The sequence below is a fragment of the Rhopilema esculentum genome, chromosome 11, assembly GCF_057945365.1.
Source record: "Rhopilema esculentum isolate cy_ngs chromosome 11, ASM5794536v1, whole genome shotgun sequence".
Lineage (NCBI taxonomy): Eukaryota > Metazoa > Cnidaria > Scyphozoa > Rhizostomeae > Rhizostomatidae > Rhopilema > Rhopilema esculentum.
The window spans coordinates 5,972,909-5,998,999 of NC_142825.1; the positions used below are offsets into that span (position 1 = coordinate 5,972,909).

The following is a 26,091-nucleotide window of genomic DNA, read 5'->3' on the forward strand; positions in this document are numbered from 1 at the left end:
TCTTTTCTTTTGCTATAAAAAACTGCTTTAAAACTAAAGCTACTAAGTCACCATCTATTGCTGTGATTTTTAGAGCAATTTCAAGAAATTTTTCTTCATTTCAAATTTTAGATATAATTCATAAGAAGCTTAGCAATGCTACAAATGAGACTGCAAAAGCAGTAATCGCAAATAACGATGTTACTAAGAAAATAGAAGGGTTAAGAGCTTAAATGTTTAGATCAGTAGAGAGTTAGAAAACAAAGGTAAGGTAATAACTCAAAAAATATTAGTGAATGTATTCATCAGTAAAGGGTTCTGAAATTTTAGAGTTACGCATTTGGTTAAAAAGCTCCTTTATTCTTGTTCCACAGTTTGCTTTGATACCGTACCAGTCTCCCAAATTATCATAACTCTTTCGCTCTAACCTCTCTTCATTTATCTTACGGCAAATTTCACATGACCAAGATTTTGGTGGACCAAGTACATAATCCCCTCGCCACTTATGATAACGGTTGTACGCCTCGTCATTCTGATCCAGGTATTTAAGATGATTGGCTAGAACTTCTATTGTTTCAAATTCAAGAGCATCAATGTATGAGTTTGGAATAGCCCATTTTTTATAATCTGCACCACCTAGGACAATTGGGACAGCATAACCATCAAGGATGGTTTTAAAGAATTTCTCTGTAATATAGTCTCTACAGAACGAGTTTTCGAATGCTAGATAAAACTTATACTTTCTTTTAATTTCATTGCATTCTTTTGTGCCTCTTGGACAAATTTTTGGTTCGTTGTGATATCTAGATGAGCACCCACCATACACGTCAACATCAACGTACTCCTGTAATTTTTTTATATATCTTTCACGGAACAACCCGCAGTGTCCTATGATGACAAATGCGAGTCTTTCCTTACCCTTTGCGTGATTGACGCTTTTCAATGCCTGATCTGGTTCAGGCCTCTTCTCCCAGGTGCCCCATTCCCAATTGTAAGGGACAACAATATCTGCATTACCCTGATACGTCATTGTCCAGTTGAAGAATCCATTGAATAATCCAGGGCTAGGGTGTGCATTGTAAGGGTTTTCGTGAATGAAATAAATCCATATTTGTTTTTGGTGTCGATGTTTTGAGATCCGTGAAAGCGTCTCTGCCGCAACCATGTCACTTCCCAATGCATGGAAGAGCACAACATCAGCTTTTGGGAGCAGCTGCTTGTTTTGGGTGATTACACAATGCTGAACTTTACAAGGATGTCCTAGAATGAGTGCAAACAGTGCTTGAATTTTTTACATACTCTCACTCATTGCTATGTTATTAAAGTAAAAATCTTTTAAATGATTACATAAAATTGATACTTTTGTTTCTAGTGTCCTAGACCTTAAAGTGAGGCGGCGAAACTGCCTAAATTGGCAAACTTAAAATCTCGATTGCCTTTTTCAGAACAAAGGTGCATCTACGTGTGCTAGAAATGCTGCTTAGCAGTGACCACGCATCACTCTAAAAGTGGAGAGGCTGAAATGGGTGTGACAAAAATTTTTTTGAGCCCACGCCCTTTTGAACGCCGGAAAACGCCTCTTTAGAAAATATTTTTCTTATTTCTATTGAAATTTTATAAACAGTCTGGTTCAGAGAAGATATCAAACACTATCAAAATAGATAGAATTAGCTCGAGGGAAATAAAAAACCAAGCTAACCAAGTTAGAAAATACATCATATCATTAAAGAAGATGAAACACCTAGAAAAAGAACAAAAATGCATCAACTTTGCGTGAAGGATTTGCTGCAGTTCTGTTTCATGAGTTGGAACATAGATGTTTCTTTCTTAAACCAGATCTCTTTCCTGAGCGCTGTCCTGAACATCAGACGGAGAACTTAAAGATATGTATCACATCTGATCATACCCTGGGTACCAGACTCACTATATATGAAATAAAATAGAGAGTCTGGTCTAGTGCGCCCCATTCTCGTTCTGGTGTGCTTATATTGACCAATCAGGAGCGAGTGTACAGATTTCTGTACGTTCAAAGGTCACAGCGAAACAATAAACTTAGCTCTGGTGTAAAACATTGAACAGAACACAACATAAATAAATGCTAGCGACTGTAAGGATTTAGTTTGAAGATGCTGTTAAAACTGTACTCAAAAAATATTTTCCGCATGTTGTGGAACTTAACACAGAACAACATTGAAAGCCTTGTTTGAAGAGAGAAGAGACACCTTCGCCATATTGCCAACTGACTTTGGAAAGTCTCTGATATTTCAGGCAGTGCCTCTCATTGCAAAGAAATTAGGCCTTGTAGTGAAATGCAGTAAATAAGAAACACCGCAAGGCGCCGAGAACAAACAACAACAAACACAAGTAAATCAGTTATGGCTAATATTTTCCCCGGCATACGGGGCTTCGCTTGTCATATTGGCCATATTTGCTGTGGCGAACTTCCAACGTGATGATTCTAACCGCCGCGGTGTCCAAGCGCGCTGCCTTCACAGTGAGGAAGTAGACTGAAAGTACACTTAATTTATGTGGAAAATTACAAAAGTCTTATTTTAAGTTGTATGCGAAATTTAACAATGATTAACATTTAGTAACTGCATTGTGCTAACTTTAATTTCATGCTTCGCATATGCTTTTTGCTGCCAAGGCGTTTTACACCTGATTTGATTGGAATCTTGAGGCAGAAAAGTCTGTTATCACTGTATTAATAATGTCAACTTTACAGAACTATATAAAATACATTGGCTTTAAGATTTCCCAAAACTCCTCCGACTACTGAGTATCTTTGTTATTTTCCGACAGTCTTGTTTCACAGGCCTAGTCTGTTAAATAGACTTCAGTTCTTTCAAGTAAGTTCACCCGAACGAGAATGGGGCGCACTAGACCAGACTCTCTATTATTTTATATAGTGAGTCTGGTACCCAGGGTAATCTGATCATCACTTTGTAAAAACCTTTAGAACTTGAGATTCAGAAAAACATAGATTCATGGAGTGGTTAGCTTTAAGACGTTTGCCCCTCGTATAGTGACCAGTAGAGTGATGTCACGAAAATCTTTTTATGAATTTGAATTTTGATCCCATAACTTGAAAGAGCGTCGTGAAATACCTCGCTAAAGGTGTTACGAATTGGCAGAGATTTGATCAGATGAGCACAGGCTCTTGCCTCATCAAACCTCTGTAATTTGGTATCTGTTCATTACTTTATGAACAGGACAAAAATAACAGGGATCCGTTAGCAAATTTCAAATCTTCTAAGGCCTATTTCCACTTCATTTGCAATTCGTATTTCGCACGCGATTTCCGATTTTCGAACAGAACACATGCTAACAAATACACACCCGCGGTTTTTGAGTCACTGACCCAATTTTGCATTTTGAGCGTAGGGATTGAACTGATGGACTGTTACACATACCTTGAAGAAAGCATCTACCAAGGATGTATTTTCTTGTGTCAAACCAATGTTTTAATCATGGATGTCATGTCATATTGTACTAAAGAATTCAATCAAAATTCAAGAAACTCAATTTCGCCGCCTCACTGTTAATCAAATCGAAAGAAAATCTATTGTATTTGAAAGAAAATGAAACTCTTATGATCCAAACAGGCATAGGACAGTATCATGAATCTAAAGCCCTCATTTTTCAAGCTTATGCCATGCCAATAGCCTTAAATGTATTCACTCAGGGAAAGATAGATCGAAGCTTGTTTTTGCATCGAACGAGCTCTGATTAAAGTAATCTATCTTTATTCAATCAAGATTGCCCAATGATATAATTTGCTTTTAAAACGGAAAACGAATTGATTGCTTCTATACAAATACTTGCCTCTCCAACTGACAAATCGTTCACTGGTTTCCATTTCTGGCCACTGTATACTATTCCACAGAGTAGTGTAGAAAAGGATAAGTTTTTTTCGTTGCTGCCTTGTTGCTAACTTCTGAATGGCTGTTGCTGTCAGTGCATTTTGTGCAGCATTGGCATCCGTTTGCTTCTGAGAACTGCTGTTAGCAAATTCAGTTGGCTCTACAGAAGATCTTTTCTGTCTGGTCCCTGCTTGACGACAATCGTCTTTTCCCTTTTCATAGGAAACTTTAAGCAGTATAATCACCAGAGAGAGGGCAAGAAAAAATACTTGGTTTCTAAAACGCAGCAAACTGATGCATCTATAAATCTTCATGCTTTCTGGCTGATCTATCGACTTCGACTTGCTTTAAACCTGTAAGTAAATTAATAACTAACTTTTAAAATCTTTTGTATGAATAAGTAAATTGATAAAAGGGCTGTGTGTATAGCATAAACCAATGTATAGCATACATATTTTATAGCGCTGGTTGATCGAGTATCGATTTTCGACATAAATTTGTTTTGGTCAGTGTCATTTTAGACTGTACCCTATCGCTGTTTTGACCTTATCAGCTTTAAATGGCTGTCAAAAATTGAAAAGTCATGTTTACGCGAACTTTGTAAAGTTAATTCACAGACCAAGGATTAAAGAATCCATATGTTTTGGTCTCGTCATCAAACGATCTTTTGTCAACTCGTAAAAAGTCTTCAAAGTTGGGAGCTTGTCCGGATGAAAATATCCCATCAGCCAGTAGGAAAAAATATATACTGCATCCCCTCTCACATCACGAGCAATGTTGTTTTTTGCATTTCAGGTAGTTATGATATGATTTTTAACTCTACAACCAACGTTGTTTTGTGGGAGACGGAGTTAGGTCTTTCTTACCGAAAACATTTAATTTTATCTAAAATAATACTTCGAAAAAAGCAAACATTTAGTAAACTAAAGCTTTTCGTCTGACACTCTTCAGAGTTTAAAACGTCAGAACATAGATCGAAAACTCTACGCTAAGAAATATATATACCCAGTTGTGGATCGAAATAGGCCAATCAGAAACACGAGCACATGACTGTAAAGGTTGACCAATCAGTGCCGCTTGCCTATTAGAATGTTACCAATGGAGTCCTAAGGTGAAAACGAACTCCTTTTGTCTACACAGTAGCGGTTTTTTCGTGCTTATGTAGATAGATTCTAAAACTGCTAGGTGGAACGACGATCGGGCTTTACCAATAATCCGAAACATGTCGCCATTATAGTTTTTTGCACAATCTGGGTTTTCTAGCAAATGCTGCCCGATAGCAGAATCGCAGGTCTTATTAGTAATTTTGGATTTGCAAGACCGAGGTGGCTGTTCTCTTTGGGGATGTGTTTTGTTTCTAATATTAGATGGAACGTGTTGTTTTATCCTATCCTCCAATCTTTGGGTGGTGCGTCCTACGTAGCCAGAATCACACTGGCACGTGAATTCATACACAACAGAACTTTTTTTTGTGGCAGGAACGCAGTCCTTTTGAATGGACGGAAGGGCCTTTTTTGTACTGTAAACAACACGTGGGTTAACCGCGAAGAAACAATTTGTTATGGCCTGTTTTATTTGGCTTTCAAAACGTAGGGAGCTGTTACCGATCCAGGGTAGTTTTAGATAGACCGGGCACTTTTGAGGACCAAATTTTACGTCAGCCGAGAAATTTCCTATCTTCTCCTTAATGTAAACTGAAATAACATGTTCTGGATAGCCGTTCTCCAGAAAAATCTTAGTTAGTTTTTCAAGTTCCGAGTCGAGTTTAGACTTGGAACAAATCATCAGTGCCCTATGTGTGAGCGTTTTGATGAGGCTGATTTTTCTTTGTTTTGGGCAAAACGAACTCCATCGAGTGTATAACCCCGAAAATGTGGGTTTACGGTATACACTGGTAAGAAATCCAGTGTCAGATTTTTCAACCAAAACATCAAGAAATGGCAAGGAGTTATTTTCTTCCTTTTCAAATGTAAACTGTAGGGCTGTGTGAAGACCATTAAGGCGTTTTAGGAAAATATCACACTCAGCCTCTGTTTTGAAAATAGTATATGTGTCATCCACATACCGAAAATAGACACCTGGCTTTTGGTCGCAGTCAAACAAACGCTCTTCATGAAAGCCAACAAAGATATTGGCCAATGCAGGTCCCAGAGGGCTACCCATAGCGACACCATCCTTTTGTTGGTACATTTCATTGTTAAAGCTGAATTCAACTGAACGTGTTGCAGTTTCCATCAGTTCAATGAATACTTCCTCTGGGAATGGTGGGCTATTAAGCTCGCTCCGGTACAAAGCGTCGGCACATATTTTGATGGTCTCATTTAAAGGGACATTAGTGAAAAGACTGCTAATGTCAAAAGAACACATGAAAGATGTTTCGTTTTCGATGTTCAAGTTTTGCATGAACTCAGCGAACGTAAAAGAGTCCTTGATACAATGTTTTGAATATTTTTGAAGAACAGGGTCCAAAACTTCAGAAAGCCACTTAGCCAGTTCGTGTTGTGCTGAACCAATCATAGACAAAATGGGTCTAAGTGGGACATTCGGCTTGTGTATTTTAGGGAGGCCATACATTTGTGGACGTTGTGAACCTGTGGGTCTTATCCTATCATAAACTTCGTTGGTCAACACTTTTGAGTTAACCAGCTCCAAAAGGCGTTTTTGAAGTTTCCGCTCTAGCTTGGCCGTTTTATCCTGTGTTTCGACGTCACCCAATTTTTCGAACTTTTCTTTGTCGAGGAGAATACTCTCCATTTTTTGGATGTAGTCCTTTTTGTTCAAAATAACCACTCCTGACCCTTTATCAGGCTTTGTAATAAAGATGTCATTATTAGACCGTAGAGATTTTAATGCTTGAAAATGTTCTCTATGCAAAAGAAAATCTGAGTGGTCGATGGGAGAGCCGCTGTAAGCGTACGCCAAATCGCTTAGTCTTGCTCGTAATTTGTTAAATTCCAAAGCATCAGAAATATCGTGTCTGGCAAGTTGAGCGTGTAAAATTTCGAATTCAGCAAAAAGTTCCTCTCTGTTTATTCGTTGTGGTGGGATACAAAATTCAAGACCATTACCTAAGACAAATGTTTCGGTTTCAGAGAGAGAATAGTCCGACAGATTATAAATGTTTTTTTGAATCGCTCATCAAGCCGCCAAAACGTTTCCTAACTAGCATGCCAATGTTCCTATCATGTTTTTCTGTAGTCTGTTTTAGCTTCCGCTGGTCAATTTCAGAAAAGTAGCGGCAAAGTCGAAAATTATCAAAGAATGTGAGAAACGGACGCGTTTTAGACCATTGGCGTGTGTATAAACGTTTTAGATTCAGAATATTAGTTTTAGTTTTAGTTTTAGGATTATTGGTAAAGCCCGATCGTCGTTCCACCTAGCAGTTTTAGAATCTATCTACATAAGCACGAAAAAACCGCTACTGTGTAGACAAAAGGAGTTCGTTTTCACCTTAGGACTCCATTGGTAACATTCTAATAGGCAAGCGGCACTGATTGGTCAACCTTTACAGTCATGTGCTCGTGTTTCTGATTGGCCTATTTCGATCCACAACTGGGTATATATATTTCTTAGCGTAGAGTTTTCGATCTATGTTCTGACGTTTTAAACTCTGAAGAGTGTCAGACGAAAAGCTTTAGTTTACTAAATGTTTGCTTTTTTCAAAGCTATTTACAAGTTTTGTACCACCAAAAGATTGTTTAAATAATACTTCGTTCTATAACAAAAATGAAATTTTGGCAACTGGGCTTTCAAAAGGTTCTTGATTCTTTAATATTGGAGCCATATAGTATCATTGCTATTAAAAGGTAAATAAATCACCAATCTCTTTTCAGCTTTGAGCCTGAATCCATGCATACAATGGTTCAAGAAATAAACTCTTTTGATTCGAAAATAGCCAACTGGAACTGATAGAGTGCCATCTAAAGTTATCAAAGCCTCAGTGGAAGAACTTTCTGAATCATTTTAATTTTTCTTTAACCATTTTATCAAAACTAGTGAATGAAACAAACAGATTTATCACCAGTATTGAGAAAGAAAACCCAGATGATAAAAAGAACTACAGACCAGCCCCACCCCCCTTCCAATATGAATTTCGTTCAGACGGCACTGTTATAAACTTCTTTTTTTCTCTATTTCCTTTTTAGTTGGTAAACGTACACTACTAGCCATACTAAAGCTAATTAAAACCAACTACAAAATACAATTTAATTTCTTACTCGTGGAAAAACTTCAACAAAAGAATTCCATCAATTTAAATAAAACAGCTCCCTCAGAAGACATTGCCACGCCACACACTCATCAAATCACAACTTGAGGCTACATTCCCTCATCACAGGAAGCAACGTTAGACCGTTGGTGCATCGTCACAAGTTGTTCCAAACCTAACCTTTGATACAGTTTGATATTTATTTTCCTAAAAACACTTTTTGCAAAAAGGTCGGGGCTGAAGCGCCCCACCCTCCTTTCTGGCGCCGCCCGTGTGCTTGATAGCAAAAGATAAGGGAGGGAAGGATGGGAGAAGAGAGCAGGGAGGAAATATCAGGGATAAGAAAAATGTTCAGAAAAAAATAAGCTGCGCCCAGTTAAGAAGCTAATGAGGAAAATTGACGGTCTTCAGAAAGAACAAGGAAACAACTTTGTGAGGCAAGAAAGCTCTTACCATAACAACAACTAGGCCTTATTTCTACTAATAAAACCACTGTTGCCATGACATTTTGAAATCCATCTCGCGATTTCCTCTGTGTTAATCGGTGTGCCGCATTATTTTTGTACAATGAGGTAACAAAGTAACACATGCTTTAGTTCAAAACTAAATACAAAAGATGCTACAGAAATTACGCTTGTTAATTGCTGGATGCAATCAATACAATAAAGCGAATAAAAACTGTGTGAGGATAACACATAATCATTGGTAATAGAATATAAAGAATCTCAAACAAATGTCGCTACTAATTATTCCTAAGATGGCTACTAACCAGGTTGGGAAACATGTTTCAATTCACCCACGTGTAGTTGCAAGCGGCCCCGAGGGGGGAGGGCAAATGTTTCATGTCCTTGCCCCAAAATCTCAGTATTTCACACTTTGATGTCCAATTTGACATTCATATTGTTCATGCTAAACCTTCCTTCTCATAATTTCGCAATATCTTCCCAAAATGATACCCAAATTTCTTCAAATAGTACCCATGGTTCCCGCGCATATTTCACAAACTGATACTGATAATTCGGCTCTTTTCAGAAAAAGGTACCCCTAGAAAATAGCACGTCTCCGTACCTTCAAGAAAGTTAGGCTGCAAGCCAAAGTATAAGTTTCTGAGCGCAGAGCGCAAGGAAATTTTTTATATGCGAGTGAGGCTCATTTTGACTGCCAAACCCAGCTTTCACAATAACCCAACGATTGCTGGTAGAAAGGGAAGATACCTTGCCAACTTAATAAAAAGGGAAGATACCTTGCCAACTTAATAATTCTTCAAGTTATCTATCATTTCTTCAAGGAAATTACAAAGTGGACAAATTAGAAGGGGATGAAGAAAATTGAAAAAACAAAAGTATCGATGTTGAATTCGACGAATATATGAAAGCGGACGATATCAAAATTGTTGAAAGTAACAACGGGGATGATTTCTGATTGTCGCGATGCTGACGTTAAGATAGTCCGCTCCAATCTTCGTTTGCCTTGCTCGGAACTTGGTACCCAGAGTAGCAATTGGACATGATTGAAAAGGTATGCTTGTTATTTCTTACCGGTTATAGATACTGTGATCTTCTTTATACATCGATTCTAGGACACCTCCAATCAAGCTGAAAATGGGTTTCTGTCGTTTGATGTTTGGGTTATGCAGCGCTTGCCTCGTAAGAAAGCAAAGAATAAAAGTTTCATTGAATTGAACTGATGCAAACTGCGACACGTTCAGTTGAATTCAGCTTTAACAATGAAATGTATCAAAAAATTGGTGGTGTCGCTAAGGGTAGCCCTCTGGGGCATGCCTTAGCCAATATCTTTGTTGGCTTTAATGAAGAGCATTTGTTTGACTACGACCAAAATCATGGCGTCTATTTTCGATGCGACACTGATAGTTTATGGAAGGATAAAAGGATGAAAGGATAAAAAGGATATCTTGGCCCTTTGAAGACACAAAGCAGGGGCGGATTCAAGGTGTCGCACAGGTCGCACGGTAGACCGTCAGATTTTCGGAATTTAGTTTTAGTCTTCAGTCATTGAAATAAGACAATCGTGTTCACCACAATCTTTTTTTTTCCACCTTACAGATAATACATTTTGCTCTCTTTATACAACAAACGCAGGACCGAACTTGATCGATCTCACACGCAATGCCACGATTTAATTCAATATAGAAGAAATTCAAAGACCATCATAGACCGTAAACAGAATGATTTTTGAGCATGTCGCCCGTGCCGCACAAATATGCAGGGCTCTTTGTTATGCAAATATTTTACCAAATCTTACCAATCAAAATTCAAGTTATCACATATTTGTGCGGCACGAAAAGTCTGTAAACACTATGTTAGATTACTGTGCCGCACAACTGCTACCCTGGGTACCAGACTCACTATATAAAAAATGACTCTATTTCATTTTATAGATAGTGAGTCTGGTACCCAGGGTACACAACTGCTGGCAAGGGAAGAAAGTGGATGAGGTTGTAAATTGTGAAAGGGAGGAGTCCCAATTTTCTTTATCTATACGGAAGAGGTGCACAGGAAGTGTACACTTCTGAATCTCAAGATATTTTGTTTCAACTGCGTGTTGGATTTGCTGGAAAATCTGGAAAACCTTTTAAAGGGAAAAGGTTTGACTGAACAATTTGAACGTTTCAGGGCCCCAGTCCTAATTGCTCTGGTTCGGGGGAGGCTGGGCCCCCATCATGGCTCCGCCTTTGACCATGAGGGAGGCCCCCTAGACCGCCTGCTGGGCAGTGTTAATGTGCGACCGTCAACTTTTATTCTGTATCCGCCCCTGGCACAAAGGATGGTTTACTTATTATCCTTTTTGGACCACGCCCTTTTCCCATGTTTGAAACTTTTTCTTCCGGAGGAAACACTTGTTGTCTCCCAAGAAATGTCATTTATATGTGACGATCTAGATAACGTACATACCTCCCCCCCCCTCCCTCTGACGTTTTCTCATCAGGTTTGCAAGAATCTCAAGGACCAACCTTCTGGAAAAGTGGGGGGACTAGTCCCTTCCCATTCCCCATTCCCCCCCCCCCCCCCGTGGCTCCGCCACTAGTGGCTTGTAGCAAGTTCATCGAAGGGTGCCTACACAGTGTTGTTCAGAGTACGAAACATCACCGTCATCACCAACATCTTTCATTTCATTTGAGTTCAAAGTCACAAAACCTTGCCTTATCTGTCGCTGAAGGTGCTGAATGCAATCATAATTTCCAAATTGCTTTTACAATAAAGTTTTGGGTCAAAATAAAGGCTATAAGCCTATCAATTACACAACTTCCATCTTAAGTCATTTTCAACAACTCCAATTCTTCCCGTTCGTACGCGGATCACATGGATTGTTTACTTCTATCTATAGTTTTTTCTATGTGTCTGTGAGCTGCTTTTATCCAAGTATGTAGAGCGTATTACTGTAATAGAAATAATAATGTAATATATTTTATTTATGGTGAATAACGTTTTTCAAGCTTTAAGCTTCCAAAACTGATTAGTTGGATTAGCGTTGTTGTTGTTGCCTCGCTATTTTTCCTGCTGTTGTTGCGATAAAAAAATTCTTAGTGTTGCACGTTTGAAAACCGAGAGAAATTAACAAGGAGCTAACATCATAAGAAAGAAAGAAGTAACACGATAGCAAACAAAAAAATTGAAACATGTTCACTGCTTTGGAACAAAAAGAAGAGGTTGTAATGATTGTAAGTATTGCGAAAAGTTTATTGTGGAACCCGGGAGCATCAAATGCGCTTATTGCAATTGTGTGCCGGCTGCCCATGAAGTTTTGACTGAAAAGAAGCAGGAGTCTCTTGAGCCGAAGGAACCGTGTGATGTCATTACGAAGAGAACTTTGGAACTTCCACTTGAAATCATTGAGACGATGGGCTTTGCCTCTACATTTCTTGAATATTGGATAAATGGATGAAAAAATCATCATTTAATTAACTGTCAATCTCAACTACTGGCTTTCTATCTCAATAGCTTTGTTATAATTAGACATAAGGATACATGCTCAGTCTGAAGAGGGATCTCGATACACAATAGCCTGCGTCACAGACCAAAAACTTCCGTGAAGTTTTTGGTCTGTGACGCAGGCTAGATACACAATAGAGCACGAAAATTTGCTATTCTCAGCCGAACCAGATGCAAATGGTGTAAAAAATATGTCAGATCAAGATTACATTCACAATGGAAAAAAGGTTACCAATCACTTGAAGCATTCTTCTGAAGCATTAAGGCTTGGTTACTATCTATGTCAAATCATAGTCATAAGACTATGGTCATATGAATTACTTACAACTGGTGTTTAAGAATGAAAGTGTGCATCTACACTAACATGGTCCCCATCATAATGACGTTGAGCCAAAGGACCGCATGAACTGGGAGAGTGCACAACGCTTAATGTTCCCTAAAGTGAAACCATTTGGAGAAAATTAACAGTGGTGAAGTCCTGCCCAGAGAAAACGTTTCAGGTATCTGCTGGAGGTACATAGAAATCTTTTCCTCTTAAAAAGCCGACCTTTTTGCAAAGAATCGAGAATCTGGCGAAACTGGGTTTACAGGACGAATGGCCTGACACTAAAGAAGAATTTATTGTCTAAAGAAACTTACCAAGATTTAACGATTTCATGTCATCATTACCCAGTCTTTTTTAAGCGACTAGGCACAGATGTTTGCGAAGAATACTTTTCGGCAAACGGCTCTTTTATCACCAACAGTCACAATTACACAAAAACTGACATGTACAGGAATTTGAATAGCATGAACTGGCTACAGGAAATTTTTGCTGACTCTGATGGTCCAGATAACCCGAAGAAGCACCGTAAAGGTGAAAACATTTGGTTTGGAAGAAAGTGAACATTCTTGCACCTCACGCAAATCCACCCGACCTTAGTAACTTTCCAAGTGACGCTGAAATTGTACTGCACTGGGAAATGGGGCTATTAAGGACCGAGATATTAAGGACTGGTGTTGAGCAGTATAGTATCGTTGGCAATACATGTGCACGATACACCGATTTTGCAGCAAAAATTGACATTGAGCAATTCTAATATAATTTTCTCATTCTTGCTAGTAGCTTGATTCGAGCCGTAGTATTTTTAAGCACCTTGTGTAAATGGTCACTCATGCTCAGCAAAGGGGCCAGGTGCATTGCAAGATATTTATACTTAGATGTAGAGTTTATCAGGTTACCTTGCTACGATACTTTCAAATCACCATGGGAGCAAAGTCGCTTAGCAGTCCCGAAAAGCAAACTTTCTGTCTTTCCTTTCCTTAGGTTAATGATTAATCTATTTTTGTCAAGCCAATCTTTAATGACAGATATATTTGCCGGTAGGGTGTTTTCAATTACTTCAATATCTCGATGAGTTGTGTATATGACAGTGAGCTTTAAAGAGTATGTAGAAACTTGTTGGCAAATGCTTCGACAAAGCTGAGAAAAATGAGCGGCAAAGCTGAGGTATGGGCTCCGACAAAGGTTGAAAAGTGGGGGGGGGGGGGCAAGGGAAAATTTAACACCCATAACAGATTTTGAAAAGATTTTGAAAAAATTCTATTGTTTTGCAAGTAAGTGGGGGGGCCAAGGCCCCCCTGCCCCTCCCTTCGTCGAAAGCCCTGTGAGGGCTTGGCAAAGCGAATGGAGGACTGTTCTCCGCTGAACATCTATGTCCACTGCCTTGGCCATTAGTTTAATCTTGCAGAAAGTGAGTCAATGAGAAATGGACTTGGTGTTGTTCAAGGCCTCTACGATTTCATTGAGGCTAGCCCCAAAAGACATGTTATTTCAAGAAAAAGGTTGAACATGAACCGTCATATAGGTAAGAGGGACAAAGCGCAACGCACAGGGCTTGCCAGAAGGGGGAGGCAGTGGACAGGACACATATTCTCTTTGCAAGGATAAAGACTCCGAAACCCATCTAGAAAGCAAAACTCTGTTCAATTTTTTCTACAACGTAATGGATAAAGTTTTGGAGGAAATCTGTGCTTGATTTAGTGATAGTGACTATCGCATCTTATGTGCTTTGGCGTAACGAAGGCAGAGTCCAGAAAAGTCCTCAACCTTCCTCCGGTCAAAATTTTATGAGATAAGGGGTTACAGACGCAATAAATCGAGACAAAGTTATGTGTATTACTTGTAGACCAGAGGGTGGAAGGGGACCACCACCACCCGAGCGGAGAATTTATGAGATCAATCTATTCTGGATCAGTTTTTCGTGTAGATTCCGAATTTGGGTGTTGATCCCCGGTTTTGGGGGGCTTTTCAGAGATATAGGGGGTCTAAAGTCCGATTTTAGGGCTAATATAAATGTCAACAAAATATAGACAGGTCAGTTCTTTGATGATATCTATGCTTGTTGACTCTCATTTGGAAGTGAGGGGGCCATAGAAACCGAAACAGGAGTACAAAATACTGTAAATTCCACGAAAAACTGATTTTTCACAACGGAATGGAGTACTGTAGCATGATCACATAGGGAAATGGCTGTTTGTACTCACCAGGAATGTGGCTTTCTCAGACATGTGTAATGACTGATATGGAGATTTTCATATAACTACAGCTTTATTGCTATGGATCAGAAAGGAAATGAGGCCCAAAAGCAAATCTTTATGAGAAGTACTTTAACACATGGTTTTGTGTCATAACCTAGGAATGTAACTTGTATGTACTTCACAGCCTTAAACGACTATTACCTGTCAACATTGAAGACCATTGAGGGTGTAAAAGTGTAGAGGTTTGGATTTTTTTTCAAATGACCTAAAAACTGCAATTTCATTGCTTACAAATTCATTATCATTTTCAATGTTCTGTGATTAAAGCAAGAGTAAACTATGAAAGTAGTTAGAATATATGGCACACAGAAAAAGAAGATGAGCTGTTCATTACACTAATTTAGTCATTGAAGATCAGATCCTTTGTTGTTTAACGATATCGCCAGTGTTACCTAAACTTTACGAAGGCCGTATCTGTCTTTGCAAACAAAACGCAAAAGGGGAAGAAAGTAAGCAAAAAGGCATCTCCTTAAAAAAGAAAACATTGACGAAAGCAAGCGCCTAATAACAAGGGCCTATCAATATCAATAAGGGGAAGAAGCAACTATTGAAACTTATATAAACTTTCATCATGCCGAACTCTGCAAAAAGCTCTAGCATTAAGAGAGGGTAAAGCTTTCCTGGTATAATACGTACACAGTATTTTGTAGTAAGAAGTCGACTACCCTTACTTCTACAGCTGTCCACGATCCCACTAACGAAGTACTTGAAACAAGCGAAGAACAGTGTAAGCTGACTCTTTCCTGTGTGTTCATATATAACAAATCATGAACCGATCCGTCACAATGAAGACTTTAACTGGAATGTATTGTTTCATTAACGAGAACAGCAGACTAAGTTAAAAAGGGGTTAGAAGCCGAGTTCGGTGATAGTATCCCCTTCCTCGCTGTCTCGTGAAGCTCAGGTCCTTAGAAGTATGAGGCACATATAAATACAAAAGTTACCAGCCCCAAGGACAGAAAAGAGGAGATAGGCAATTTGCTTTGTTGTTGATTTGGTTGCCACCATTCAATCTACAGTTAGAATACCGGACACTTTCAGGAGGCTTGCAACGAAGTTGCTGAATGAATTACGGACACAATACAACTGTGTATATATTGCATTCGAACATGCCGATTGGTTCATCAAGAATGCAGAGAACCATTTCTTCATCAAATCGCCAAACATAAAGATTCCTCCTAACTTCGTTGCGTTTCCGAGGAAAAGACAGAATAAAGAGCGGTTGTTTCAGTTGGTTAAAGAAGTCTGGGTTCGTCAAGGCTGTCATTTAGGGAACAAAGTGATCAATTTTTCTCGCAAAGAAAAAAATATATATAGATATCGCTGCATAAATATCACTAGCTTAAGTTTGCTTCCTTCTACATCATGCTCTCCAACAAAACGAAGGTCGAGAAACGATTTGCGTTCTTGTTTTGGAGATATATTAACATCCCTGTTATTTTGCTTGCTAGGCAGGAACCTCATTTCTAAATATTTATTGATAGTGGGACAGGTAAAAATAGAAAAATCTTCGCTCTAGCTGCTTGTGAGTTATCGGCCTTTCAAAAAGAAGCCCCGCTTGGCTTGCATGCATTTAGTGGAAATGACTATATTTCGTTATTTTCATGTACGAAGAGTGTGTACATGAAGTGGGGCTGCTTGATGTCCGGGAACGCAGGTAGGTAGATGGATAGATAGGTAGGTATGTAGCTAGATAAGTAGGTAGGTAGAAAGAGAGATAGGGAGGTAGGTAGGTAAGTAGATAGGGAGGAAGGTAGAAAGGGAGGTAGGTAGGTAGGTATTTTTTAGAAAAAGTTGGAAGCTTATGCAAGGCACAAAAGCATTCGTCACAACTTTCGCAAAGCTAGGGGCATCAAGTAATCCTATGAATTATGTAATTGGGGGTATTGAAAGGTTTACGTGTGCGTTGTTTGGAGAAAAGAGATTATCGTCTGTTCATGATATTCAACGGAAAAATTGTTGGAGAAATTTTTCAAGTGGTCAAAAATCACAGACTTCCACCATGCAAAAACAGCCTTTTAAGATACATCAAGCGTTCAAATTACATTGCACATATGTGCAGACAAGCCTCTCAACCAATGATAGAGCAAGAAGGCTCAAGTACACCACGTGTGGAAAGGTGACTTTTCTAATTCTGTCTAATGAATTGATTTCGCAAAATCCAGAGGATGTTCGAAACTACTAGTGGAGGCTGACGATCTTGTAGAAGTGGAAGACTTAAGAAGAGGCATTGATATGTCTGAGGATAAGGATGAAGATGAATAATTTTTTGGGTAGACTTGATAGTAATCAAATGTATTGTAACAGTAATGTTTTCTTTTGGAAAAAATTTAATTTTTTACAACTCCCTTAACCCCCTAAATTCTAAATATAGAAAAACACTTTCAAATATCAGCCAACAATCATAGATATAGTCAAAGAACATATCTATCTTTATCTTATTGAAATTAATTGAGGAAACCAAATTTGTAGCAATTAACCCCAAAATTTGTCTTTAGACCCCCATATCTCGGGAAAGCCCCCTTAAACCGTTGATCAACACCCAAATTCGAAATCTACGCAAAAAACTGAACCAGAATAGATTGGTCTCATAAATTCTCCGTTCGGGTGGTGTTGCTCCCCTTCCACCCTCTGGTCTATTGGCTAAACATAATCAAACATAATCAACCAACTATAAGATACGAATAAACTTGTATCCATTTTGAATTTCAGTACATTCCCAATAAATGTATTTGCATTTCAGTACATTCCTAAATCTGCTGCCATTAAACATAAGGAAACAACGCGCTACTGTGACATTGTGGACCTTAGTTCACACTTTTTTTACTACCCTTTTCAGCATGGTGAAACATTTTTCACCGGAGAAACCTCTGTATGGCAAATTGAGCAACAAAATAAATGCAGTCGTCGCATTGGGGGAAGCTCCAACCAGGACAAGCAAAAGTTTCAAAAGCCCTGGGGTAAAAACAAAATATAAGGTCCTTAATTCCATTCCTAAAATGGAATTCATTACTTTACGAGGCCCCCTAGCTCCTTTCAAACACAAGATTGAAATCAAGAGCACTTTAAAGGTTTTTAAAATTTTGCATCTTGCAAAATTAAAATTTAAAATTAGACAGTGACAGAGTTGCCCGTACCAACCCCCCGCACCAAGCCCCCCCCCCACCCCGCTAGCGACGGCCCTGCTGTCTAAGCAATAATCCAGTCTCTCCATTACCACAAACTGTTATTAATATAGAAAAAGGTAGGTATCCTGTCGCTGTGTACGAAGAATACTGGTACTGTTCTGATGCTGTTGTAGACAGTTATGAATGCGATGGATTTCTGCACTGACAAGTCCGTCTAGAGCAATAGTGTAGGGCTATTAAAATAACAAGGGGAGCTCTTGCACTAATTGTTGCTAATAACAGCAGGAAATGTACAAATTGGCTAATTGTCGGCATTAACAAGGGGGCTCAGCCCCCGAGCCCCCTAGCTCTACATCCCTGGTCTAGGGTCAATAGAAAGAAGGCCTCACATCAAGCTAAACAGCTGTTGCCAGTTATAGATGAAGCATAGACTATGTCTCAGGGCACTCGGGCAAAACCCCCAGCCGGGGAAGTTGAAGTCTTGCAGAGCGTACCTCTACCTCCCTTGACGTACCTCCCTTGACGTACCTCCCTTGACATCGCTGACCAATACGTTTCATTTGCTATATCGTTCTTTTGATTAATCATTTTTTTGCTGGTTATTTGTCAGTTGGTTAAGCTATTAGCCCGAGTTTTAGATTAGATACGTTGACTGTGAAACTCTTTTGCTGGGCTTCTGCTTTTTGAAGTCAAAATCATAAAAGGTGGATAATGTGGCTTTATTTTAGTGCCATTTACACTTATACAGTATTGCCTGGACGCGCTCAGGATTCTGCTTGGACGTTCGTTAAATAGTGTGTTTATAAAGGTAACTTCAAGGTAGGAGCACAGGGCCCTGATATGGGAAGAAAAACAAGGGCATTTTTTACAATAGCAATACATTTTTACCAATCGAAATTTTTATTGCCGCTATAACCGTATAAAAAATTACACGATGCTACAAAGGGTCGATTGTTTTTGCTAAAAGCTGTGCAAACTTTCCTTTTGGCAATGAGACAATAGTTTTTTGGATCGTTGGCTTGCTGATGACGATGAGTCGTCATCATTTTATGGCCGCAAGCAATAGAAATCGGTACGCTAATTACAGGAAAACGAGCATGCCTGCATATCAAAAAAGTTACGGAAAAGCGTCTATATATAAATATATTTATATATATACATACATACAGTGCCGGATTCAGGCCAGGTTCCAAGGGTTCTGGAACCCTGTTAAATTTTCCAAAGACACAACACCAGTTTTCCCTTTACTTTCGAATTAATAGCAACGATTCCCAACGTCAAATGGCCTATTGTACCAAAACCTTTGCTGCTCTCTTAAATATGGTATTGTGAAAGAAAGGAACCCTGTCGTAGCCGTGGTTATCTTTTGTAACATATTATATTCCTCTAAAGAAAGGAACCCTGTCGTAGCCAGGACAACCCATAATTTGCACTTTTTAATAATTGTGTTTGTTTGCTATATAAAGAGGCTTCGTCCATCGTTATCTATTTTTGACAAACTTGATGAATACCGTATTTACTCTAATATTCCCGCTGCGGGATTAGCGTTTCAACCTAACAAAAAAAGGCGGGATTATTCGAGAGGCGGGTATATTGGAGAGGCGGGATTATTTTTTCAATGCCTTGAAGTCTAGTTTGAGGATACCGTTTCAACAAAAAAGTCTCTTAAACATGATTGTGGCAAATCAGACAAAAAAATATGCAATTTCAACATAAATGGGGGGTGGGATATTTACTTTCACAGACAAGACAGAGCAGATATTGTGCTTTATAGACAGTAGTACGAAGTCAAAGGATCAAACGTCTTTTTATTCTGCGAGACTTGGATGTTTGATAAACGTGCAAAATAAGACAGCTCTTGGCCCTCTTCCGTCTATGACATTATCATGTGATTTAGCCCATTCACTCCAAGCATAAGTTTCAATCCTTGATTTTCAACCCATACAAAGTGTGTAAAGAATAGCAAATGCCAATTGAGAGTTTCAATCCCGCATGCAGGATTACTGGGGAGGCGGGATTATTCTTACAATCTATGAAATACAAGTGGGATTACTAGAGAGGCGGGAATAAAAGAGAAGCGGGAATATTAGAGTAAATACGGTATATGTAAATTTGTCTTGTTTATCATTTGGTAATATCTATAGCAGGAATTTCACTCAAACCTTGCCACAGTCAGTAAGCTTATGTCCTGCTGTAACCAGCTAGAGAAATCTATCAAGGTCCTCTGTTGGGCAAGAAATCGAAACTATTCTTTTAGAATTCATAATGACAATTCCTGGTTTGGTTCCAGACTGGAATCTTTGAAAGATGCATGGGTGGTCTGTTTCATGTCCATGAAAATTGCGCATTTGCAAATAGCACAGGTGAGAATAAAATTGCAAAAGGAGACAATGTGCAAGTCTATAAGGGGAAAATGAAATGAGGGCAATGGAAGCTTGGAGTAATCAAAAATGTCATCATGGAGAGAGATGGACAGGTAAGAGTAAACCACAAATTTTATTAAGACCATTGCAAAAATTATATCCTCTTGAAATTACAGGTACAAATGTCGAAATTGGAATAGAAAAGACAGAACGTGAAAGAAGCAAGATTGGAGAGAAAATACAGAAGAGGGCTTCTATATTTTCTGGAGACTAGTAATGAAAGCAAAGTCTCAGTTTGACGTCAGCAATCCATGTGTTCCCCGGTCCAGAAAATGACCTGTTCGTTATGAAGAAGGCTATGCAAGTGCTGAATTTCATACAGAAGCAGAAAGTTTTTACCGACAAATTTACTACCAAGCCTTAGACACAATTACCTCTTCCATAAAAGGAAGATTTGACCAGGATGGCTACAAAAAGTATATTGAATTGGAGAACTTATTGATTCACGCTTGGAATGGCGACAACTTTGAAAAAGAATTCGAGTTGGTCTGTAAGTTTTACAAAGAAGATTTAGACAAAGAGTTGTTAACCTCTCATTTAATTATCTTACGAGCAAACAAGCCTGCAGACAAAAAAAACTTTTTCAAAGAAGTGTGGGAGCATTGCAAGAAAATGTCAAAGGGTCAAAAATTGCTATTAGCACAAGTTATAATAGTTCTGAAGCTGTTACTTGTAATGCCTGCGACCAATGCCGTTTCTGAAAGGAGTTTTTCCGGACTACGGAGAATAAAGACATGTTTACGTACAAATATGAAGTAGTCAAGATTGAATCATTTGATGACATTACATATGAACAAGGAAACAACAGAAAAATTGGATTTGATATTGTGGCAAATGATTTTGTTTCTTTAAATGACAAAAGAGATTATCATCTGGGTAAATTTTCACCCAGTGATTTGTCACATTCGTTGAAAGATTGATCTTTATATATAGTATAACTATGGTAAATTATAATCTTATTCCTTAGGACCTCGAGGGGAGATGGTTCAACAAAATCTGTTTCACTTAGCGAATGCCCCAGTTAATCAAAACTCCGGGTAAGTGGGGGCAAGGACGAGCATTTGCTATTAAAAACCTCCATTGAGTTAATATTGGCGGAAATGGGCTTATTGTAATTTGCGAAATTTCGCCGAAATTTCGTACGAAATTTCGTTACATGAAAACCACCTTTTATACCTGAAATCGAACCACAAACCAATTGAAAGTGATATATAAACCTTACATTCCTTGTCTACCATCATAAGAACGCATATTTTTTGCATTAAAGCGACATGTTTCTTCTCAGTCTCCAGCGGTAGAAGCCATGCTTTCCGAGCCCGTCCCAAAGAAGACGGGGGTTTAGTACATAGTATCTGGCTAGCGAGACACAACGTCAATGCCGCTGTGACTGCAACAGAGGAGACAAAGTGTAATGAACAATTAGGCTGTCATTTGCAAATACAACCTTTCAATCGTTCCAAAATTATCAACAAAGTATTTACGAGAGGTCTGTCCAAAATAAATTTTTGCAGTGGAAAACAGCTTAAGTCATATTGTATGCTTATTTTAGTTAGAATTAGGATCCAAAAGATTACCATGATCCACGGGAGAATCAAATATAGCAAAATCCTCGCTTTAAACTGCGTTTTGAAAAATTAGTAATTTGCGAAATTTCGCAAAATACAGTTTTTTTACAATTGCTCAAATGGGGCCGTATCAATATAAATCACGTCAGTAGGGTATGATGTGTCTACAAAATGAAGGAACAAGTCGCCATTGCCATTAACAATGTATGCCCTGTTGCTGTTCAGTCCTGCTTTAGAGATTTTAGGTTTGACTCTCGGCCCTTAGGAAATCGACCAAATTTTCATATGATAAAGATCATATCATTTTGGAAAAGAATAGAAAACGACTTTACGATCAAAAGGGAACACAATTACAGCAAAATCCTCGCTTTAAACTGCGTTTTAAAAAATTAGTAATTTGCGAAATTTCTCAAAATACAGTTTTTTTAACAAATACTCAAATGGGGCCGTATCAACATAAATCACGTCAGTAGGGTATGATGTGTCTACAAAATGAAGGAACAAGTCGCCATTGCCATTAACAATGTATGCCCTGTTGCTGTTTAGTCCTGCTTTAGAGATTTTAGGTTTGACTCTCGGCCCTTAGGAAATCGACCAAATTTTCATATGATAAAGATCATATCATTTTGGAAAAGAATAGAAAACGACTTTACGATCAAAAGGGAACACAATTACAGCAAAATCCTCGCTTTAAACTGCGTTTTAAAAAATTAGTAATTTGCGAAATTTCGCAAAATACAGTTTTTTTACAACTTCTTAAATGTGGCCCTATCAACATAAATCACGTCGGTAGGGTATGATGTGTCAACAAAATGAGGGTAAAAGTCGTTTATAGGATAGGGCCACATTTGAGTAGTTGTAAAAAAACTGTATTTTACGAAATTTCGTAAATAACTAATTTTTTAAAACGCAGTTTAAAGCGAGGATTTTGCTGTAATTTTGTTCCCTTTTGATCGTAAAGTCGTTTTCTATTCTTTTCCAAAATGATATGATCTTTATCATATGAAAATTTGGTCGATTTCCTAAGGGCCGAGAGTCAAACCTAAAATCTCTAAAGCAGGACTAAACAGCAACAGGGCATACATTGTTAATGGCAAAGGCGACTTGTTCCTTCATTTTGTAGACACATCATACCCTACTGACGTGATTTATATTGATACGGCCCCATTTGAGCAATTGTAAAAAAACTGTATTTTGCGAAATTTCGCAAATTACTAATTTTTTAAAACGCAGTTTAAAGCGAGGATTTTGCTATATTTGATTCTCCCGTGGATCATGGTAATCTTTTGGATCCTAATTCTAACTAAAATAAGCATACAATATGACTTAAGCTGTTTTCCACTGCAAAAATTTATTTTGGACAGACCTCTCGTAAATACTTTGTTGATTATTTTGGAACGATTGAAAGGTTGTATTTGCAAATGACAGCCTAATTGTTCATTACACTTTGTCTCCTCTGTTGCAGTCACAGCGGCATTGACGTTGTGTCTCGCTAGCCAGATACTATGTACTAAACCCCCGTCTTCTTTGGGACGGGCTCGGAAAGCATGGCTTCTACCGCTGGAGACCGAGAAGAAACATGTCGCTTTATAATGCAATAAATATGCGTTCTTATGATGGTAGACAAGGAATGTAAGGTTTATATATCACTTTCAATTGGTTTGTGGTTCGATTTCAGGTATAAAAGGTGGATTTCATGTAACGAAATTTCGTACGAAATTTCGGCGAAATTTCGCAAATTACAATAAGCCGCGGAAATGTCATTTGCACATTTCAAAGGAATTAATTCCCATGATTACTGCAAAAGTTCCACTTATCGATGTCCCACTTACCGATTGCAACGTCGTTTGGATACTTATATTTTTATAAGAAACCACTTATAAACTCCAATTTTAAGAACAAATCATTTTAGAAACTTTTTGTCGTAGATCTTTTTGTCTAAGAAATCTAATGGCATATCTTTATTTAAGATCTGATATTTCTTAGAAACTCTCAGTACAGATACAATTATGTAGCTTCTTATAAGAAATAGCTGTTTTGCCACATATTTTTAAAAAAATTGTTGTTTGGTAAATTTTGTTTTGTTGGAAGTCGGTGAGGTTACTTATTAATCATCAATCAATTTAAATGCCGACAGGTTTGAAAATTTGTCGACCAGGCATCCCTTGACGGCAAAACCTCTACGCTTTTGAAATATGATTTTTTTCAAGTGTGTCTCACACCCCTCACGCCCCCTTTCATGCCGCCCCCCCCCCCCAACAAAAAGCTGTATCTCTGTCCTTGGCTATACAAAACGACCCACAGCTAGCAAAAGTGGATAAGTTTAAATACTTAAAAGGTTTGTTAGAAGAGCCTGCAAGAGGTGTAATAGCTGGGTTCGCACCAACTATTTTGCAACGCGCCCATGTTCAGGTTTGAGATTACATGCATCATGTTATCTGGCTACTGGCTTTGGGGGAGTGAAAACTTGCCCCTCTTTTTCCTACAAGAGTTACCACAAAGACCTTGACACATTGTTCTGTTTTTGTGTTAAAACTTTTACAAAGGAGACTATATTTGAAATTATCAAAATTTTATAGATAATTTGGTCATATCTATATAAAGTTTGCAAATCCACAGCTATTAATTCAAACTAGTAACAACATATAGGTATTTTCTATAAATTTTGCAATAGATTACTGTTTAGTGATACTTTTATAAGCACATTTCTCATGTGCAATTCAAATTACAAATTTGCTCGAATCAAAAGCAACTTTCCATTATCCAGTCCTTCAACATTCTCATGTTTCTGTCTCACTGGCCTACTTTGACAATTTGACTGCTCTGTCAGGCAGATTCGTGCGATATAATACTTCCATATTCGACCTGAATATCAAGACTGACCGACGGTACTTGTCTCTTTATATAGATAAAAGTCTGGCCTTCTAAAAAGCATGCCGCTGCTAGGCCCTGTTTGCCATTTCGCTACGTTCTCGTTGACCCTTTGGACAGCCGATGATACTTGCCGCGAACTTACCGAGGCCGACAATGTTTGTGACGTCAATCCGAAGATCTCCGATAACACGGTTGAAAAACGATTCAACTCAATAACCAATTTACAAACGCTAATAGCTACAAAACGGCTAGAGATATGAACAAAATAATAACAGATTCGTTTTCAGGAGGTCTGATTTCATCGTATTCTGAAATAAAATTTTTGGGCTGGAGTGGCCCTTTAAGCCCGCAACCTGTGTACCGAGATAGAAGTTTTGGGAAACTGCGGAGCATGCACGAAGCAATGGAGACTCATTATCGCGGATAAGAGGCACTTGGGATCAACCAGAACACCTATTCCAGTACCAGCACTTCTAAACAAGCTGCCGGAATCGTTCAAGCTCGACATGGTACGTTTTGGCGAGAACCATTTAGAATGGACCTTGGAAGACATACTAAAGTCATTTGCTAAGGAGTTGGAGATTCTGGAAAGCTTCGTGTCAATGAAAACCCTACAACCGGTAGCTGAGAACGTGGGAAACTGGCCTAAACATCAGCAAGGAATGAGCAGTGCCGGGTCCGCAATTAACAATGCGACATTCGTTCACTCCATTTTCAGCAAACATATTGGTTTTGACGGTGACCACACCTAGGCCCAGAAATAGACATTCGAGAACCTTGACAAACATTCGAAGCAGAAACTCTTTTTCTAAAGAAAAAACTCAATATCAGAAGAAACTCAAAACAAAACATATAGGTATATCATTAAGCCATGCTCACCTGCAATATTTTTCAATTTCCCGGTATATTTTCAGAGAAACAGATCAAAATTGACACAACACTCCAAGCATAGATTCGACTGCAGAGGTGGATCCAGAGTGAGTTCCTTGGTGCACAGAACTCAGTCAGTTTTCCAACATATAGCTAAAAATAGTGTTGCCTGAAACAAGTAATATTTTAATTGAAAAATTGAAACCTAAAAATTCTAAGTTTTATCACATTCTCTTCAAAATCTTAAAATTGCCAGTTTGATGTGATTCGTTCGCCCTTTTCCTTCCTTCTTCTCTGTCGTGATTTTGATTTGGAAACGATTTTCCAGACGCTGTGGAGGACAACAGCAGTCAATCCTAGAACTCGGAAATAAACTTTTTGTGCCTCGGAAGTGAATGAATTGAAACAATGAACTTTTTGTTTGGAACACGGATGGAACTCAGTCAAAACAGCATCTGGAACTCGGAAATGATACCATATTTGTAAGAGAGCTGTACAATGGCCCGTAGTTGATTGGCTACCTATTGTTTCTGTTCTATTGTGGAACTGCAAAACATTGAATTCGAAATGGCGACTGCAGATGTCTTATACTCACGACCATCGCAGCATTCTAGCAGATTTTTAAGCGTCTGAGATAAAACCAGGAGATATC

At 38.5% G+C, this 26,091-nt stretch overlaps 1 protein-coding gene across 5 annotated transcripts; it reads right to left on the minus strand.

Moving 5' to 3' along the window:
* LOC135693965 (lewis-type alpha-(1,3)-fucosyltransferase) lies at positions 1 to 26,091 on the minus strand. Of its 5 annotated transcripts, XM_065212568.2 has the most exons (4): positions 18,871 to 19,128; positions 9,588 to 9,692; positions 3,805 to 4,195; positions 1 to 1,239 (listed from the first exon to the last, which is right to left on the minus strand). In XM_065212568.2, exons 3-4 carry the CDS (start codon positions 4,154 to 4,156, stop codon positions 269 to 271), a joined length of 1,323 nt encoding a protein of 440 aa, XP_065068640.2. In that variant the 5' UTR covers positions 4,157 to 4,195; positions 9,588 to 9,692; positions 18,871 to 19,128; the 3' UTR covers positions 1 to 268. The 5 variants fall into 5 exon arrangements, with proteins under 5 accessions (XP_065068640.2, XP_065068643.2, XP_065068642.2 ...); XM_065212571.2 differs by lacking the exons at positions 9,588 to 9,692; positions 18,871 to 19,128 and adding an exon at positions 25,449 to 26,091; XM_065212570.2 differs by lacking the exon at positions 9,588 to 9,692 and having other exon boundaries at positions 18,875 to 19,130.

What these genes read in the sequence shown, in the direction of transcription:
- LOC135693965 (XM_065212571.2), bottom strand. Translation starts at nt 4,156, where the DNA reads ATGAAGATTTATAGATGCATCAGTTTGCTGCGTTTTAGAAACCAAGTA. An exon ending in ACGATTTGTCAGTTGGAGAG is followed by an intron (nt 1,240 to 3,804) that starts GCAAGTATTTGT and finishes CACTCATTCTAG; the next exon opens with GACATCCTTGTAAAGTTCAG.